Source organism: Ranitomeya imitator, chromosome 2 (genome assembly GCF_032444005.1).
Source record: "Ranitomeya imitator isolate aRanImi1 chromosome 2, aRanImi1.pri, whole genome shotgun sequence".
NCBI classification, from domain to species: domain Eukaryota; kingdom Metazoa; phylum Chordata; class Amphibia; order Anura; family Dendrobatidae; genus Ranitomeya; species Ranitomeya imitator.
This window is the reverse complement of record NC_091283.1, coordinates 294,191,392-294,209,857: the sequence shown is the minus strand read 5'-3', so window position 1 is coordinate 294,209,857 and position 18,466 is coordinate 294,191,392. Positions and strand designations below refer to the sequence as shown.

The 18,466-nt window shown below is 42.5% G+C and overlaps 1 protein-coding gene across 1 annotated transcript in view; it reads left to right on the top strand.

The window, feature by feature from the left end:
• The window catches only part of LOC138663291 (zinc finger protein 665-like), a 32,172-nt gene extending 22,675 nt beyond the window's left edge, over positions 1–9,497 (top strand). The window contains exon 7 of the mRNA XM_069749468.1: positions 3,713–9,497. Within this exon, the coding sequence (XP_069605569.1) occupies positions 3,713–5,481 (1,769 nt within the window). The 3' untranslated portion in view covers positions 5,482–9,497. The remainder of the gene's footprint in view (positions 1–3,712) is intronic.
• Positions 9,498–18,466: the final 8,969 nt, after the last annotated feature.

Genomic DNA, 18,466 nt, shown 5'->3' with positions numbered 1-18,466 from the left:
CGCATATTCATTACTGTAATGAGCAGTACCATGTGACCGCTCACTAAAGGAAGAAGCTGCCGGCGCCGGGTAATAGACGTGCGGGGACAGCGCCAGGAGCAGGTGAGTATAAGCAGTGTGCGATATTCACCTGCTCCACGTTCCACCGTCGCCAGCCGCCGCTACGTTCCCTGTCCACTGCACTGATGCTCAGGTCAGAGGGCGCGGTGACGCGATTAGTGCGCGCCGCCCTCTGCCTGAGCAGTCAGTACAGTGGACGGGGAACATAGCGGCGGCTGGCAGCGGTGGAACGCGGAGCAGGTGAATATAGTAAGTGTCGGGGGCCTGAGCGACGAGAGGTGAGTATGTAATTTTTTTTTTTTATCGCAGCAACAGCATATGGGGCAAATGACTGTATGGAGCATCTTATGGGGCCATAATCAGCATTTATGGACCATTACATGGGGCAAATGACTGTATGGAGCATCTTATGGGGCCGTAATCATCATTTATGGAGCATTATATGGGGCAAATGAGTGTATGGAGCATCTTATGGGGCCATAATCAGCATTTGTGGAGCATTATATGGGGCAAATGTCTGTATGGAGCATCTTATTGGGCCATAATCAGCATTGGTGCAGCATTATATGGGGCGTATTTTGTATGGAGCATCTTATGGGGCCATAATCAGCATTGGTGCAGCATTATATGGGGCGTATTTTTTTATGGAGCATCTTATGGGGCCCATCATGAACTGTATGGAGCATTATATGGGGCTCCTGATTCAATATGGATATTCAAAAACACTTAACCTACTGATGTCTCAATTAATTTTTCTTTTATTGGTATCTATTTTTATTTTTGACATTTACCGGTAGCTGCTGCATTTTCCACCCTAGGCTTATACTCGAGTCATTAAGTTTTCCCAGTTTTTTGTGGCAAAATTAGGGGTCTCGGCTTATACTCGGGTCGGCTTATACTCGACTATATACGTTAATTCGGATTGTGCAGTAATCTCTCCAGAAATGGGGCGCTAATACTTTCTCTACTCTTCTGGTCACGACTCATAGTAGCTCCAGTAGTCCACCATAAATGAGTGCAACTCCGGTTTAGTGTTGGAGTTCTCCCTTCATACATATGTTGTTGTTGAGGATGTAACTTTTTTTTGGATACGTGTTCATTCTGCATGATAGTTTGAATGTGGTGGGATCGGCCTGCCTCTCTTATCTGAGTCTGTAGCTCCCTGGTAGTGTTTAGAAAAAGGTTTCAGTTACCAAATGCCTAAGATCTAAATTTAAGATCCCTCAGCTCTGCACTATTATAAAAAGTTCTATTTAAATGTCTAATATTGACATTTATCTGACAGAAAATATTGGTCCTCACGATAGTTTATATTGCTTAGAGCCACCGAGTCTCCAATTACTCCAGAGAAGTTTCACCACTACTCATTTTTTCTTGAGGATGATTGTTCAGCTTGATCATTTCAGTAAATGTTATTGTCTATAGTCACAGTTTTGCCCATTACCCTTTAACTTCTTTAACCCCTCTACATGGATTTTGACATACACAGAGACCCCTAGGCTTGAAGCACAGTGTTACCTACTGTTCTGTGGAGTAAGATAGGAAGAAGAATAGACAGATAACCGTGTCAGAACCAAGAGGCCAGAGAAAATACTAACTCAGGAGACACAAGAGTAGTCAGTAAACAGGCCGGGGTCACAACAGGAAACAAATACACAAGCCGGGAGCTGAGCACAGAGGACTGAACTAGAGGAGATCAAGGCTGTATCTGGCAGATTCCGGCAATATGCTTCAAGCTTTAGTAAGGTGGGGTGCTTTCGACGTCCAATTCTGATTGCCCAAGGTGTTCTCAATCTCAGACAGACATATTGCATATGCTTTGGCATTGTCCCAGATTTTCTCCTATTGGATTGTAGTGTTGAACTTCATTGGAGTGGTGTATGGGTACGTTATCTCTAGGGATCCGTTGATATGTATATTAAGGTATGTGGAGGAAATATTAACTGACAATGTGACTAAAATTGTAATTGCAAGATTGTTTGCTGCAAGGAAACTGATTGCAAAGTATTGGGTTGGAGAGGAGCCTCCATCCAGATGCGAATTCATTGCTCAAACGAACCACATAATTTAACTTGAGAAAAGTATTTACACCAGGAGAGACTAGCTGGATTTCTTCTATAAATTATGGCAGCCGTGATTGGATAAGATTAGTTATACCAGTATATAGTATTATAGAGTACAACTTATGGTAAACTGAAACTCTGATATTGTCAACTATGGACGAATTATTGTTTGCTCCTGATATGGTCTCCATCGGGGGGTTAATTTACTGTAAAACGTAAAATGAGTATGAACATGTGATCTGTTGGAAATCTTGTTATGGTTAATACAAATTTATCTGATTAAAAAGGTGTGGTGCTTTCCAATTGGCTAAAACAGGGAGCAGATTACTGCAGCTGACAGTCCACACACCCATACTGCCAGACTGGATGGTACTACAGATGTCAGGCACCCTAATCTTAGTGGCTGGGAAGAGCCTGCACCGCCAAGAGGTTTTGGTTCCAACCTTAACCTCTGTTACCAGCATCGCCTGCAGAATTAGTAAGCCGCGTCTGGTGTCCAAAGCAGACGTTGCAGGAGCAGATCCCAGAGGAGATGGGGCACACCATTTGCAGAATCCCTAATATGACAAAATTGCAGAAAACCAGATAAGATGAAGTGACTCCATTTTGTAAATTATAACCCTCAATAAATTAATCTATAGGAATAGTGACTATTTTGACTGCACTGCAGTTTCCAGATATTAGCACGTGCAGTGGATGTTGGAAAGTGAAAATTGCAAATATCCCAAGTTATTACCCAACACATAGTGCCCAGATTGTGCTCCAGGAGATACACATGCCGTAAAATTAGTGGTTTCTTCTCACTATAGTAATGCCAAAAGCAGGGATGCTTAAAGGGAACCTGTCACCCCCGTTTTTTCAAGATGAGATAAAAATAGCACTAAATAGGGGCAGAGCTGTGCTTTAAATTAGTGTATTTTTGGAGCCTTTATTCCCCACCTATGCTGCCGAAATACCTTTGTAAAGTCGCCGTTTTGGGCTGTCACTCACGCTGGTCTGGTCATATGGGCGTGGTAACAGCGCTGTTTCTCCCCCAGATCTCCGTTGGTGGCGTAGTGGTGATGCCGCGCGTGCGCAGATGGAGATCGCGGCGGCCATTTTCCTGAAGCCCCGGGAAGCCGAGAAGTACCATCTGCACATGCGTGGCCTCACAAAGATGGCCGCGCCCACCGATAAACTGCGGAATAGCGCAGATCGCGCTCTTTTCCTTCACCTGCGCACTGGATTCGCCTGTTGGGCATGCGCACACCACTACGCCACCAACGGAGATGTGGGGGAGAAACAGCGCTGTCACCACGCCCATATGACCAGACCAGGGAATAAAGGCTCCAAAAATACATTAATTTAAAGCACAGCTCTGCCCCTATTTAGCGCTATTTTTATCTCATCTTGAAAAAACGGGGTGACAGGTTCCCTTTAATGTGGTTTTGAGCACAGTTTAGTAAACTGTAAACTGTCATTGTCTTGGTGAATAATTCATAATTTTGCCTAACTTGCCATTTTTACAGACCGTTTAAGTAGAAATGTTCGAAAATATAGAACTCAAGGATATTTTATTCTAAAATAATAATTGGTTTTATTCTTGGCAGATGACCGTACCAGGAGATCAGCAGGACAGCTGACATCTTCAATGTTTAAATCAGATAATCTTGAGATCCCACGGGATACAATTGAAGGGAATGCCATTACTCCAAATATACCATCATCCCTTCACAGCAAAGATCTGTCATCTGATCATTTGGAACAGGTCCTGTCTTCTGATTCATTACCTAGTACTAATGAAAATCAAAGTCACAAAATAAGCATTAAAAATCAAACTGCTCCTAAAGCAATGAAGACATTTTCATTTTCAGAATATGGAAATAGTTTTCCCCTAGAAAAGTCATTTCCCAAGCAACAAAAACTTCACAAAGCAGACAATAGATTTTCTTGTTCCAAGTGTGGGAGATGTTTTAGCCAGAAATCAGATTTTGTCAGACATCATAGATCTCACACAGGAGAGAAGCCTTTTTCCTGTTCAGAATATGGTAAATGTTTTAACCACAAAGCAAATCTTGTTAGCCACCAGAAAAACAACACAGGGGAGAAGCCCTTTTCCTGTTCAGAATGTGGGAAATGTTTTCTAGCTAAATCATTTCTTGTCAGACATCATAGATCTCACACAGGGGAGAAGCCTTTTTCCTGTTCAGAATGTGGGAAATGTTTTAACCAGAAATCGAATCTTGTTAGCCACCAGAAAACCCACACAGGGGAGAAGCCTTTTTCCTGTTCAGAATGTGGGAAATGTTTTAACCACATAGCGAATCTTGTTAGCCACCAGAAAACCCACTCAGGGGAGAAGCCTTTTTCCTGTTCAGAATGTGGGAAATATTTTAACCACATAGCGAATCTTGTTAGCCACCAGAAAACCCACAGAGGGGAGAAGTCATTTTCCTGTTCAGAATGTGGGAAATGTTTTACTAGGAAAGCGAATCTTGTTAGCCACCATAAAACCCACACAGGGGAGAAGCCATTTTCCTGTTCAGAATGTGGAAAATGTTTTACTAGGAAAGCGAATCTTGTTAGCCACCATAAAACCCACACAGGGGAGAAGCCTTTTTCCTGTTCAGAATGTGGGAAATGTTTTAACCAGAAATCGAGTCTTGTTAGCCACCAGAAAACCCACACAGGGAAGAAGCCGTTTTCATGTTCAGAATGTGGGAAATGTTTTACCAGGAAAGCGAGTCTTGATAGCCACCAGAAAACCCACACAGGGGAGAAGCCTTTTTCCTGTTCAGAGTGTAGGAAATGTTTTAACCAGAAATCGAATCTTGATAGCCACCAGAAAACCCACACAGGGGAGAAGCCTTTTTCCTGTTCAGAGTGTAGGAAATGTTTTAACCAGAAATCGAATCTTGATAGCCACCAGAAAACCCACACAGGGGAGAAGCCTTTTTCCTGTTCAGAATGTGGGAAATGTTTTACCAGGAAATCGAATCTTGTTAGCCACCATAAAACCCACACAGGGGAGAAGCCTTTTTCCTGTTCAGAATGTGGGAAATGTTTTAACCACATAGCGAATCTTGTTAGCCACCAGAAAACCCACACAGGGAAGAAGCCGTTTTCATGTTCAGAATGTGGGAAATGTTTTACCAGGAAAGCGAGTCTTGATAGCCACCAGAAAACCCACACAGGGGAGAAGCCTTTTTCCTGTTCAGAATGTGGGAAATGTTTTACCAGGAAAGCGAGTCTTGATAGCCACCATAAAACCCACACAGGGAAGAAGCCTTTTTCATTTTCAGAATGTGGGAAATGTTTTGTGACGAAACCATCTCTTTCTAGCCACCAAAGAATTCACACAGGGGAGAAGCTTTTTTAAGTTCTTAATTGTTTTTACATTGTCACATGCAAGTGCTTCTAACTAAATTAGAATATTATCAAAAAGTTAATTTATTTCAGTTCTTCAATGCAAAAAATGAAACTCTTATATTAGTCAGATCACTCTGTAATATCTCAAGCGTTTATTTCTGTTGACGACTATATCCTACAGCCAATGAAAACCCAAAAGTCATTATGTCAGTAAATTAGAATAAAAACACCTGCAGTGGCTTCCTAAACATTTAAAAAAGGTCCCGTAGTCTGTTTCAGTAGGCTCCACAATCATCAGGAAAACTGCTGACTGGACATATGTCTAGAAGGCAGTCATTGACACACTCCAGAAGAAGGGTAAGCCACTGTAAAATATTAGTATTTCAGTAATAAAAAAAATAATTACTTAACATATGCAGGTTCTAACTAGCAAATAGATACTCTGTATATTGAGGGACTGAATTATTCTGACGATTTTGGCCGAAGCGTCTGTTCTCTGTTTGTCAGAACTGTCAATATGTGGCTATTTGGAGATAGTAAATGGTTCTTAAAGGTCACAGGCTATATGCTTAAAGGGAAGGTGCCGTGATTTTAATTTTTGTATTAATAATTATTGATTATACAATCAATTATTTTTAATACAAAATTAAATTAACTACTTTAATAGTTTTTTATTTATTGACATTTATGTGTGCCACTGGGGGCTGCCATTTTGACTAGTGGGGGTGTGTGTGTCTGGGAACGACACTTGCACACCTCACTTACGGCAGCCATGGACATAGGAGCCAACGGTCGGACCCGACCGCATCTCTTACATTGAGGCCGCTCCTCCTGCCTCTCAGCTGTGACCTGGACACGCCCACTGAGCTGCTATGTCACAGCTGTGAGAGGAGATCGCGGCCATTTTGTTTGTTTGCTGTGGGCTGCGATGACAGAATATGTTGAGGAGAAGCTGCTTGGAGCGAGGGTTTGGGGTAAGTATCTGCAGCACTAGCAGTGATCGCAGCCTGTACTTAGTATTACAGTACAGGCTGCGATCACTGCCGACTTGCGCTGTCTTGCTGAAAGCTTCCTCCCTCAGTCCAGGGGCAGGAAATCACCCAGCAGCAACAGCAGGGTCTCCCTGTACATGGAGCGTTGTCTGCTGCTTTTCTGTGCAGCACTGATTTGTGGCAACACTTCATCACGGGACAAAGTGACTGTCCTTGTAGACTGCAGCCTGGAGTCTGAAGCTCCATGTTTCTAAAAATAGAGCAATTCTCTGCAGCAGGGGATCCCTCCTGGTTACAAGGGGCGGCACCCAGGCTGGCCTGTAATGGTTAACCCTTCCCTGCCTGCTGTGCATGGTGTAGGGGGATCAGTGTGCAGGCAGGCAGCAGCCTGGGGGCTTCACCTATGGATCAGGTGGGAGGGCTGCACAGTGTAAATAGGTGGGCTATGGTTGGCACAATAATATTGTTCTAACATTTGGGCTATGGTTGGCACAAGGAAGCAGACCCCAGGGGGTGATGACACTCAGCAAGCTCTAGCTGCTGTGTCACTACAAGTCCCAGCATGCCAGGACTGAGCTCCTAAGTGTTGTAGTCTTGCAGCTCCTCAGGTCTGCCTGATCTTCCTACTATACATTGCAGAGCAGAGGGCAGGTGGCAGCAGTCTGAGACTTGTGATCCAGGGAGCAGAAGAGGAAAGACTGAGCCCTAACACCCACCCTAAGCTCACTGACTCACCCCATGCCCCCTGACACCCATCTCGTGCTCCCTGAAACCCACCTCAATCTCACCGACACCCCAAGCCTGGTGTCTTTCAGGACAGGCTGAGAGGATCGTCACCAGGGGCGTACATACAAAACATAGGGCGACATAGCAAAAGGTCTAATTGCCCCCCCCCCCCCCCCCCAAAAAAAAAAAAATAATAATAATAATTGTGGGGGTCACAGAAGGGCATAGCTCACAACTTTCCTGGCCTTACATAATAAGTATACCGCCATATATATTTATTACATAATACTGCCATATAGGTCATACATAATGCCGCCATATATATATTATCACATAATACTCAAAGACCACACATTATACCTCCATATATATTTATTACATTGTACTGCCATATAGGTCATACATAATGCCGCCAGATATATCTATTACATAATACTGTAATATGGACCGCACGTAATGTTGCCATATATATATTTTTTACATACTGCTGCCATATAGATCAAACATGATGCCACCATATAATGTATATTTTTTACATAATGCTGCCATATAGACCACACTTGATGCCGCTAATTATTATGTGTGACCTGTATGATGGCATTATGTGTGATCTATATGACAGTATTATATGTAACATACATAGTAACATAGTTAGTAAGGCCGAAAAAAGACATTTGTCCATCCAGTTCAGCCTATATTCCATCATAATAAATCTCCAGATCTACGTCCTTCTACAGAACCTAATAACTGTAAGATACAATATTGTTCTGCTCCAGGAAGACATCCAGGCCTCTCTTGAACCCCTCGACTGAGTTCGCCATCACCACCTCCTCAGGCAAGCAATTGTGATATGTATGGTTGTATTATATTTGATCAGTATGGTGCAATAATATAAGAACTATATGATGGGATTATATGAGAACTATATTGTGGGATTATGTGTGATCTATCTATGTGGCAGTAAGTATTATGTGAGAATTATATGGTGGTTTTATGTGTGATCTATATGGCGGTATTATGTGTGATCTGTATGTCAGTATTATATTCAGAAAGCGGACCCATTCTATGGTGGTTCTGGCTGAGCAGCTGCACACGGGTCTGGGGTAATAGAGGAGGCAGCATGACCTCCAGTTAGGTGCAGTCAGTGGAGGGCTGGTGAGGTAGCTGAAGAGAGGGGTCTCATTTTTATCGTTACTATGTGGCTACATTTCCTTCCCAGCGTCACCCCGACTGCGCCTGTCGCCTCGCTTTCACACATCGCCTGGACAGGATGGAAAAGACAGGATCTGAGGAGGGGAATGGGGTCTGTATGCAAAGTCTGGCTCAGACCAGGCCATCAATCCTCAGAAATGTTTCCTGGATTTCTGTGGAGCAGACAAGCAGATGGACCATCCATGTATATAAAAGACAACGCTCTATGTAAATCCCTGGCTTCTCCGCACACCAAACAGGGTGCCCCCCATAGACCAGCACACTGCTCTCCTGAAATACTCTGTGCTGCTGTCACCCTGCTCCCTCCACCATATATCTCCCAGACTCCTTGCTGCCTGCCATCCTCGGTGACTGTCTACTTGTCAGTATAACTTTGCAATCGCCAACAAAATGGCTGCTCACTGGGTTCCTGAATATCATCCTCTCTAATCCCTTAGCAAACACCAGAAGGGGAGGAGAGGAGACATCACACACGTCAGCAGACTCCGCCCATATTTACTGCAGTGCAGTAATGTGAGCTAGTTGTACACTAGGTTTTTGTCAAATTTCAGTAGCTGCTCCCCCTAGTGTTTAAAAGTGGAAATGCCAAACCTTTTCAAATTATTTTTCATATTTTACTAACTTATAAACAAATGATAATATTTTTTAAAGAAAAGGAAAACAGTAATTCTTTACAATTTTTCAATTGCTGGAAAAAAAATTTTTTTGATGGCACCTTCCCTTTAAGCATTTCAAAATGAGGTAATGTACATAAAACTAATATTCATATTCCGCAAGTTGCTAGTGTTATAATACGGTAGAGGCTATGAACATAGCGGCAGAACATCTTATGAGACAGGAAAAATAGAAACCAATGTAAGTCTATGGGTCAAAATAGTATATAAGCCGACCTAACTCTTGTTCAGGAGATCTCTCATACTTTAAGAATCTCCAAACCGGACCACATCAACTTCAGGACCATATGTAAGAACCAATGAATGCTTGTTTTCTCTTTTATAATCTAATACTTATTTTTGTGCGCTATGAACTTACTTTTCTTCATTTTTGTAATCACTTTTTGAATAAACATTAAACAAGATTTGTTGTATCCACATAATTCAATATTGCATTCCTTTCTATCCTCACCGTGCTCTTACTTAAAAAAAAAAAAAAAGTAAGAAAGTGTTATTTTTTTTTAACATTTTGGGGAGCCCAGTAAAAAAATCTGATTTTGTGCTATTTTGGGTGGATTCCTTTCGATTGCACACGGGGGAGGAGAGCTCTGCTAAACACCTGTTCAAGGCGCAGGAATTCCACTATTTCACGTCACAAGGATCAGACAGAGCCTACAGAGGAGTGAAGATTTGTGTCTCCAACCATAAAGAGCTGCATGTCTCCCATACAGGCGGAGGTCTGATGAGTCAGTAAAGATACGGAGGACCATCCATTGACGGTTGGATCAATCCACTTGAGGAAAAGACATTCCATAGGTGAGAAAATGGATTTTATTCATGATTATTCTAAGAAAAGTAATATAGAGTTTAAGTTTGTTCATAGCCATGCAGATTCACAATTATGGTTTAGTTTGTATAGCCAATGTGAAGCAGAGAATCTTAAAATTGATAAGAGGTGATTCTCAGTAAAACAAGTTACAGAGAAAGCTTCAAAATGTCATGCACATGGTCTGAGTGTACAATAATTTAGTTTTTGAGAAAACTGAAACACAAATACATAAAGCATTTACTATCACACAAGAGATTGGTCATACTGACACACAAGGTGACACACAAGAGTCTGACAGGGATTACTTTGATTGTCCAAATTGATATTGTCAGAACATAATGAACAATTGGAAGATCAAATTGATACTTGAACAGAATTATTGTCCAAATTGCACCAAGATATAAAAAAAAGGCTTCTGTTGTTACACGATCAAACAAACAGAAAGACAATGCGCCACATCATTTGTACCAGGCACACAAAATCCAGATGTTTCAGTAGATTTACAGGCAGATGAACTACAACAGAAATAATTCCATGACAGAGCAGCACAAATTAATCTGAAAATACACGATCAGTTAGTGAAAATTGTAAAAGACGTTCCAACCCTCAATGACAAGATGGATGCCTTTTATAATGTGGACATTATTGAATCAAACACAGATAACTTCAACCTTAATGATGAACAAAAAACAAAATATTCAAAGTATGGTTACCCTCACATATGGGGAAAAAGGTTACAGACCACACCCAGATTAAATGATAATGAATTGACACATAGCACAAAAGAAGACAGACTTAGACAATTAATACTGTTTACGACAGGCGAAGCCACTCCTACAATTGATGTTCTGGAAAATGTACGAACTAATATTAATGATGACCCATTTGCATGTTTGGTAAAATTTGAACAGGCCTTTAGGATGGTGATGGATCTTAGGCCTCATCCGGAGCCAACATCCATGATCAGATTTTTTGTAAAAAAGTTCAAATATTTAAATCCTGCCTCAGAGCAATTGGCTAGTGCTCAGCCATGATTGCAGGAAGCAACAGTGTTTATTGACTAAAATAACTGTAGTTCGTGAGAAAGAAGTCAGCTGAAACCTAGACCCACAGTAACATCCAAGAACAGAGATTACATTGATCATAGAGGTAAAAATACTACACAAAGGAACAATATCCATTGTTATTTTTGTGGTATACCTGGACACCTAAAATGGCAGTGCAGAAAATTCTTGAGAGCAGAATCAGACCGGTACACAAGTAACAGGTAAGCTTGGAAGGGAAAATGGACTCTTGCCAAAATCATCCACCAAACCCTCTGCACCTCCATTACATTCTTCTGCACTCACTCAGACTGACAACAGACAAACGCAGTCACCATATGCACCATTAATCAGACAGATCAGAGAGATGACAGTGAAGGAGACAGAGTCCAGGGAAAGAATTCCAAGTGCTTTTAAAAAGGACACTGGTCTTCTTCCATCTCCTCCATCTTCTGACAATCACAGACTACTCCTACACCCCATCCATTGGAATTTGTGACTCGTTACATTGGATGACTGTGGAAGACCATTTATCAAAGGAAATTTAGCAGGACAGAATGTTGTTTTTCTTATTAATACAGGAGCCCAATTAAGTGTTACAAATCTTGATTTGATGCTACAACCAGATTCACCAGTTTGTACAATTGTTGGTTTTAGTGGAAAGGTGGAACTAAAGCAACCTTGGTTACCAATGTGACGTTGGAAATACCTAGTTCTTTCAAAACAGGAATTGACATTTGTTATTGTCGTGATTCTGAAAATATACTTGGCACAGATTTTGTACAGAAATTCGGATGGGTAGTCGATCTAGGAAATCAAGTGATCTGGAAAGATTCTAATGGTTGTAAACCTAAAGTCATTGACCCTAGTGATTTATAGCCATGTTGGAAGTATTTGCTTAAATGATGTTGTGTCAACAGATCATTTGTGGCCTGAAACGGGTGGTGATGAGGTATTGACAGAATTGTACAGCTTTTTCCTTTTCTTTGGGCTCTGTTCAGGAATGAGGTTGGTACAATGAAGGATGTTGTTGTAAATGTGGAAGGGCGAGATTCTCCACCACAACGTCAGTATACATTACCTTCAGAATCAATTGATTCTATGTTAAAGATCATACAGGAATTGTTAGATCAAGGTGTAATCCGAAAGGCTAATTCTGTAAGTAACAATCCTTTGTGGTGTGTCTTAAAATCTGATGGTTCTTATCAAATGATATTGGATTTGCAGATGTTTACCAAACATACTCCCAATGTAGCACCCATTGTTGCAGCTACTCGTGACATGATGGCAAGGTTGAATGCAGAGGCAAAATACTTCTCTGTACTGGACATCAGTAATGTTTTTTCAGTATACCTCTTGAAAAGAGTTGTCAGTACAAGTTTGCATTTACTTTCTTGGATGAGCAGTATCTGTTTTGCAGGTTACTTCAAGGAGCACATTTGTCGCCTAGTGTTTTCCATCAGGCATTGGAAAAGGTATTATCCCGATTTTCGAGGCCTGATTGTATTTTGCAATATGTTGATGATATTCTGCCTGTCTACTGATGATAAAGAATCACGTGTTTCTCTTCTGACAGAATTGTATGAGCTGCTGCATGATGCAGGATTGAAATTGAACACCAAAAAGGTCAAATTTATGCAATCCGAGGTCAGGTTTTTAGGAGTGTTGAGTCTAGGAAAAAGACAGCTACTGCAGGAAAGAATAGAGGCAATTCCTTCTCTACCAATTCCAACATCACAGAAGGCATTGTGACATTTCTTGGGTCTTGGGGTTAGAACTATTCAAGAGACTTCATTGACAATTTTGCAGACAAGGCCAGGCCTTTGTATGATCTTTTAAAAGGTGAAAATAGTGATTGATTTGGTCCTTGGGGTGATGAACAACAAATCTCATTTGAACAATTGAAAATGAATTTACAAAATGCACCTGCTTTGTCCACAGTAGATCCTTCGGCTCCATTTGCTTTGCAAATATACACATCAGAGATGTCTGTGTCTGCTGTGCTGCTACAGTTGTCAGGAGAAGAGTGGAGAATTTGGGGCTATTTTTCTAAGCTTCTCTCACCTGTTGAAAGAAGTTTTGAGACCTGTGCAAGACACTTGGTAGGTGTATACTTTGCAGTCAAAGCACCTGAACTCATTGTTGGGTTCAACAAAATCACTTTGCAAACTCCTCATTCTACACTAAAACTTCTCTTTGAGAACAATATTCCAGGTGTGTCACAGAGATTTGATCATTGGTTAGTGTCATTGTCTCCCAGACAAATTGAGGTAGATTATAAAGCCACATATGTTCTTCCTCAGTTGATGCAATATGAAGGGCAAACTCATAATTGTTTACAGTCTTTTCATGATCCTAGTCCATCGCTTTTCAGACGGAAGGCAGAGGCAACAGATGAACCAATTTTTGTAGATGGTTCCAGATTTTACTCAGAAGGGCACAATTATTCAGGATATTCAGGAAAACAATTTTTGAAATGGCATAAAAAAACTCTAATGGTTTTGCTATTGTCAAAGTCCCTGCCCATAAAAAATCTGATGAATTATCTGTTGGAAATGCAACCACAGATATGTTAGCCAAAGAGGCAGCCCTGACAGGAGAAGTGTTTCACCCTGAAACTTTTGAGATTTTAGCAGTTCAAAGAACAGACACGCATATCCTTTCTTTTGTGGAAGAACAGGAAAAAGACACATCTCTTGTTGCTTCCCGGGTTGATCCAAAACCTCCCTTTGTTTGTGAAAACGGGGTTTTGTGCCATGACTTAAATGGGGAGTTGCGTCCTGTTGTACCAAAACATCTATAGGTTGAGTTCACAAAATATAGTCATGGATCAACAGAAATTGTTAGGCATTTTCAGAGAGATATTTTACTGGGAAAAGATGGAAGAGACTGTATAAAGCATTGTTCAATTATGTCTCATTTGTGCCCAAATTTATCCAAGACCGAAAGGACAGAAACCGCCACTACTCCGAACCGCACCTGCAGATGGTCCATGGTCTACGTTACAAATCGGCTACATTGGACCGTTACCATCAAGTAAAAATGTTCTCAGGTATGCATTGGTTGTAGTAAATGTTTTTTTCTAAATGGGTTGAAATATTACCTGTCAGGAAAGATGATGCCTTGTCTACAGCTAGAGCATTAATCATGTCTTTTGTACTTGGGGGTCCCAAGAATGATCTCTGATTAAGGAAGACACTTTACAGGAAAAGCATGCAAGTATGTACTATTCTAGGGGTACAACAACAGTTCCATGTACCTTACCATCCACAGTCTGCTGGTATTGTGGAAAGGATGAATAGAACAATAAAATCCAGAATTGCCAAGATCTTATTGGACAAAGGCAATACTTGGGTTGTTGCCGTACCTTTTGTACTGTTGAGTGTGAGAGGAACAACTTCTTCCACAACTCAATTTACTCCTTTTGAACTAATGACAGGAAAAAAAATGCCATTGATTTTTCCACATGAACCATTTTTGTTTACACCTCAAAAAGATGCTATTCCAAGGTCCAAATGGTTGCAATTGTTGCCGGAAAACTATTCTTCCACATGTTGCATCAAGAGTACAGAGAATGGAGCCACCATATGAATCCAAATTCAAGATGATGATTAAAACTTTCAGGGAGAGTGGACCATTAGAAAGTAACTGGAAGGTCCCTTTCAGATAATCAAAACCATGGGACAAGGTATGATTCTTGTGCAACGAGCATCTAATATGGTTAAAAATACCTGCAGACAACAAAGAGTGTGGGTACATGTCGATCAATGCAAATTGTATGTTGCAAAATAATGATACTGCATTTCTTTTAGGAAGAAATGGATTCCAATAAAAGCTGGAATATGAAACACCATGTCCTTGATAGAAGTGATTCAGCATCAATCCTTCAGGAGAAGACATTTCCCAGGAAAAGCTACTATCTGATGGGAATTAAATTTCTGCTACTTTGTACTATTTCAACTGTGATCTATGCAGAAGATATTTTACATCATGGAACGAATACTAGTGAAATGAATGAACCTTTCAAAAGAACTCTACATTCACAGAAACCAAGAGGATCTAGTCTACAAAGCCTAATAGATAAAGAAATACTGGACGATTCAGTAGATATTACCGGAAACATTTGCATGGGTTATGGCGTAAAATGCTATATTGAGCCACACTTCATACACAACACTGACATAATATTACTGTACATGCTACCACAGGACCTAAGACTGGGTTTATACAGTTACAAGGAGATTATGTACACAATAATAAGACAAGCACATGGAAATGTAATCCTACAGATGTTTGTTAGGTCTCGAGTTCCCGCTTCTGCACAGGGGGAATCTCGAGCCATCTCCGCTGCGGTCTCCCATTCTTATCCAGCCGCAGTGGAGTCTGCTCAGCAGGGACGTCGGTCCCAGCGTCTTGCTCGGTCTCACTCTGTACAGAGAGTTACTGCTGCTTCTTCAGCTTCTGCCATTAAAGCCAGTGCTAGTCAGCAGCGAGCGGACTTCTCTGGGACTAAGTCCTTGTCTGCACACACTGAGCATGCCCAGGGCAAGATCTCCCGTTGGAGATCGAGGGTCATGTGCTCAGGCTCTGCAGCACATTCCATTGGTCCTCTTGACAGGTCTTGGAAGGGCAAAGTTTCTGTGGCCACTTCCTGTGCTGCAACTATATAAACTGCGCATGACCGCAAGGCCATGCGCTAGTGTACAATTGTTAATGTGTGTATGTTGTGAGTGTAAGTCGTCCTTGGATACCCCTACCCTATTGAATGTCTGTTCGCGGAAGGTGTATGGTTGCTATCTAGCGCCCGACTTATCCTGCAGCATGAATCACACATTACAGCGTCCAGTTGCTGTGACCGCCAGTACGGCGCCGTGCACTTCCTCTGTGCTTTCCTTACCCAAGCCTGGGTGGTTAGTGGCATTCGTCAGTGCGGCACCGCATGCACTCTTGTGCTTTAATATTGTTATATAGTTTCCTTACACACCCAGTTGCGGTGTTGTGCCAGCAAGGGTCTAATCGGACTTCAATCCTAGTTGGGGTTGAGTTCGCTGACTACTTGCTCGCGCTCTATGTGCGGTACCGCGGTCCTGTGATGCAACAGGATCGCTTCCTTCACGCTGGGTGAAGTTTAACCCACGTGTGTATACTTATGAGTACCGCCATATAGTCCGTCATTACTTGGCAGCAGGTTCCATCTCTGCACGGTGGACCCCGGGCTGCGAACGCACCATACTCTATCTGTCTTATTATTTGGTGCGTTCTGCTAGCCCTAACAGTGTTATACTGGAATATAGAGATAAGAGGTGAAGAAAAAGCTGTGTGGTCAGGTGATATTACAAATGATATGATCACAAAAGGGAAAGATGTAAGATCCAAAACAAATATTTGGTTAACGACAACTTTTTGGGAAAATTTTGGATCCTTCTGTTACGCTCACGCCCTGACTGGTGGGCGTGAGCTCGGGGGTTTTGTGGCCCCACTGTGCCACAAACCAGACTACCCTGGAAGGGGCGTGACTATGACAGCTGCCTGGGTTTTCACTGGAGCCTCTGATGGTGAGGACAGGCTTGTGCAGCAGGCAGCTGCCAGGTGCTACTCCAGGGTGGTGTCTGGCTGTGGCTGCTGATCCCACTTGGGAGACAGGAAGACCAGGATTGGTGCGGGCATTAGGCAGGACTGGCAGAAGAGCACGGCTGGAACACAGACGAGTAGGCTGGCACGGCTGAGACAGGGCTGGCAGAGACACGGCAGAGAACACAGGGCTGGCAGAGACACGGCAGGAAACAGGACTGGCTAGGACAGCAGGAACACAGGACTGGAAGGCAGGGCAGGACTGGCAGGAACACAGGATTGGGAGGCACGGCTGAGAACACAGGACTGGTTGATGTGGTATATGAAGGAACAGGTAAGGGCCTGTTCACACTGGACGTGCAGGTACAGATTTGTAGTTTGGAACACAGGGCTGGCAGAGACACGGCAGAGAACACAGGGCTTGCTAGGACGGCAGGAGACACAGAACTGACTTAGGACGGCAGGAGACAGGACTGGCTAGGACGGCAGGAAACACAGGACTAGCTGATGAGATATTAGAATCAGGCTGCACTCAGATGACACCCGAGTGCAGTCCAATTGTGAGTGAGATGAAGGAACAGGTAGGGATATATAGTTTGGAGGAACAGGTAGGGACCTGTTCACACAGGAGAGGAGTGAAAAACTGCAGATAGGAATGGAAAAGCAGCAAGCGGTAGCGTAGCGACAAAAGCTGAGCAGAGCCACAAAGAATGTGGAGAGAAGCTGCAGCAAGAGATACTGCAGAAGCTAAGCAAAGTGGAACCGCAAGGATTGCAGAGGGGAACTGCAGCAAGAGGTTTCTGCAGCAACGGGAGCGGAGCAGAGCAAGACGGAGCAGAACCGCAGAAGTGCGGAGCAGCGGCTAAGCCACCAAGATGCAGAGCAGGCAGAGCCGCAAGAGTGCGGAGTGCAAGCAGACCGAGAACACAAGGAAAGACACAGCAGGGAAGGAAGGCACACACAAGGAGACCGAGACAAGACTAAGTACAGACAAGGCAATGGAACAAGACACAAGGACCAGGATATTCTGCCTCCTGGAGGGCGGACAAAGATAAAGGCAAATGCACAGAGAAAAGCCTCCAGAGAGGGAGCAACACAGAGCTAGACCTGGCAAACTCAGAAGCAAAACACTAACTGAGCAAACACATTGCACAGGCCCAGACCACAGGGTGGAGCTGCACTATATACAGGAGGCCTCTCGGTAATTGGTCAGGAACTGATTGGACAGGTGCACCTGATTCCTATAAGAACCAGAGAGTTCAGGCGCCGGCCCCCTATACACATAGCCATGAGGCATGCAGAGAGCAGAGACACAGAACATGGAGCTGGCATGAAACAGAAACCACATCATGGCCTGGAGCAGTGGGTAAGATTGTGTGAGAGATGTGAGGCCATGCCGTGATGCCAGCAGAGTTGTTACACCTTCATTACTTTCTGTTACAGAAGGAGATGAAGATTGGGTAAAAACATAGAACTTACAGAGAACCAGTACAAGTACAGGTATCTGTAGTTTTTACAGTAACGAATACTCTAGCTCCAGAAGTAAGGGTTACACCACAAGCAATACATATTCCAAAAAAAGTCTCATTTTTTATTAAAATGCAACACAAGGTTAGAGTTACCTTGAGAATCTTCATTAACATGAGCCATAAATAGATTATTTTTGGGAAGTTTTTCAAATGGTCCAACAAATGTTATACACAGAGGTCAATCCGGTAATGTGAGTTGGTTGAATAAGAATTTTATTTTCTCTGTCGATAATCCATCTCCTTAGGATTCTGCACTTTACCAATGTTGCGTTTTAAGTAAAAATAACTACAAACAATGTAAAGATGTCAATGTGAAGTGGATGGTCAGCAGTAGACAAGGTTTCAACCATCTACTCCTTTCCAAATCAATCAGTTCCAATCTAAACCTTTATTATGAGATGGAGTGTTTATGACTATGATATGGACTTTTATCATGTCTA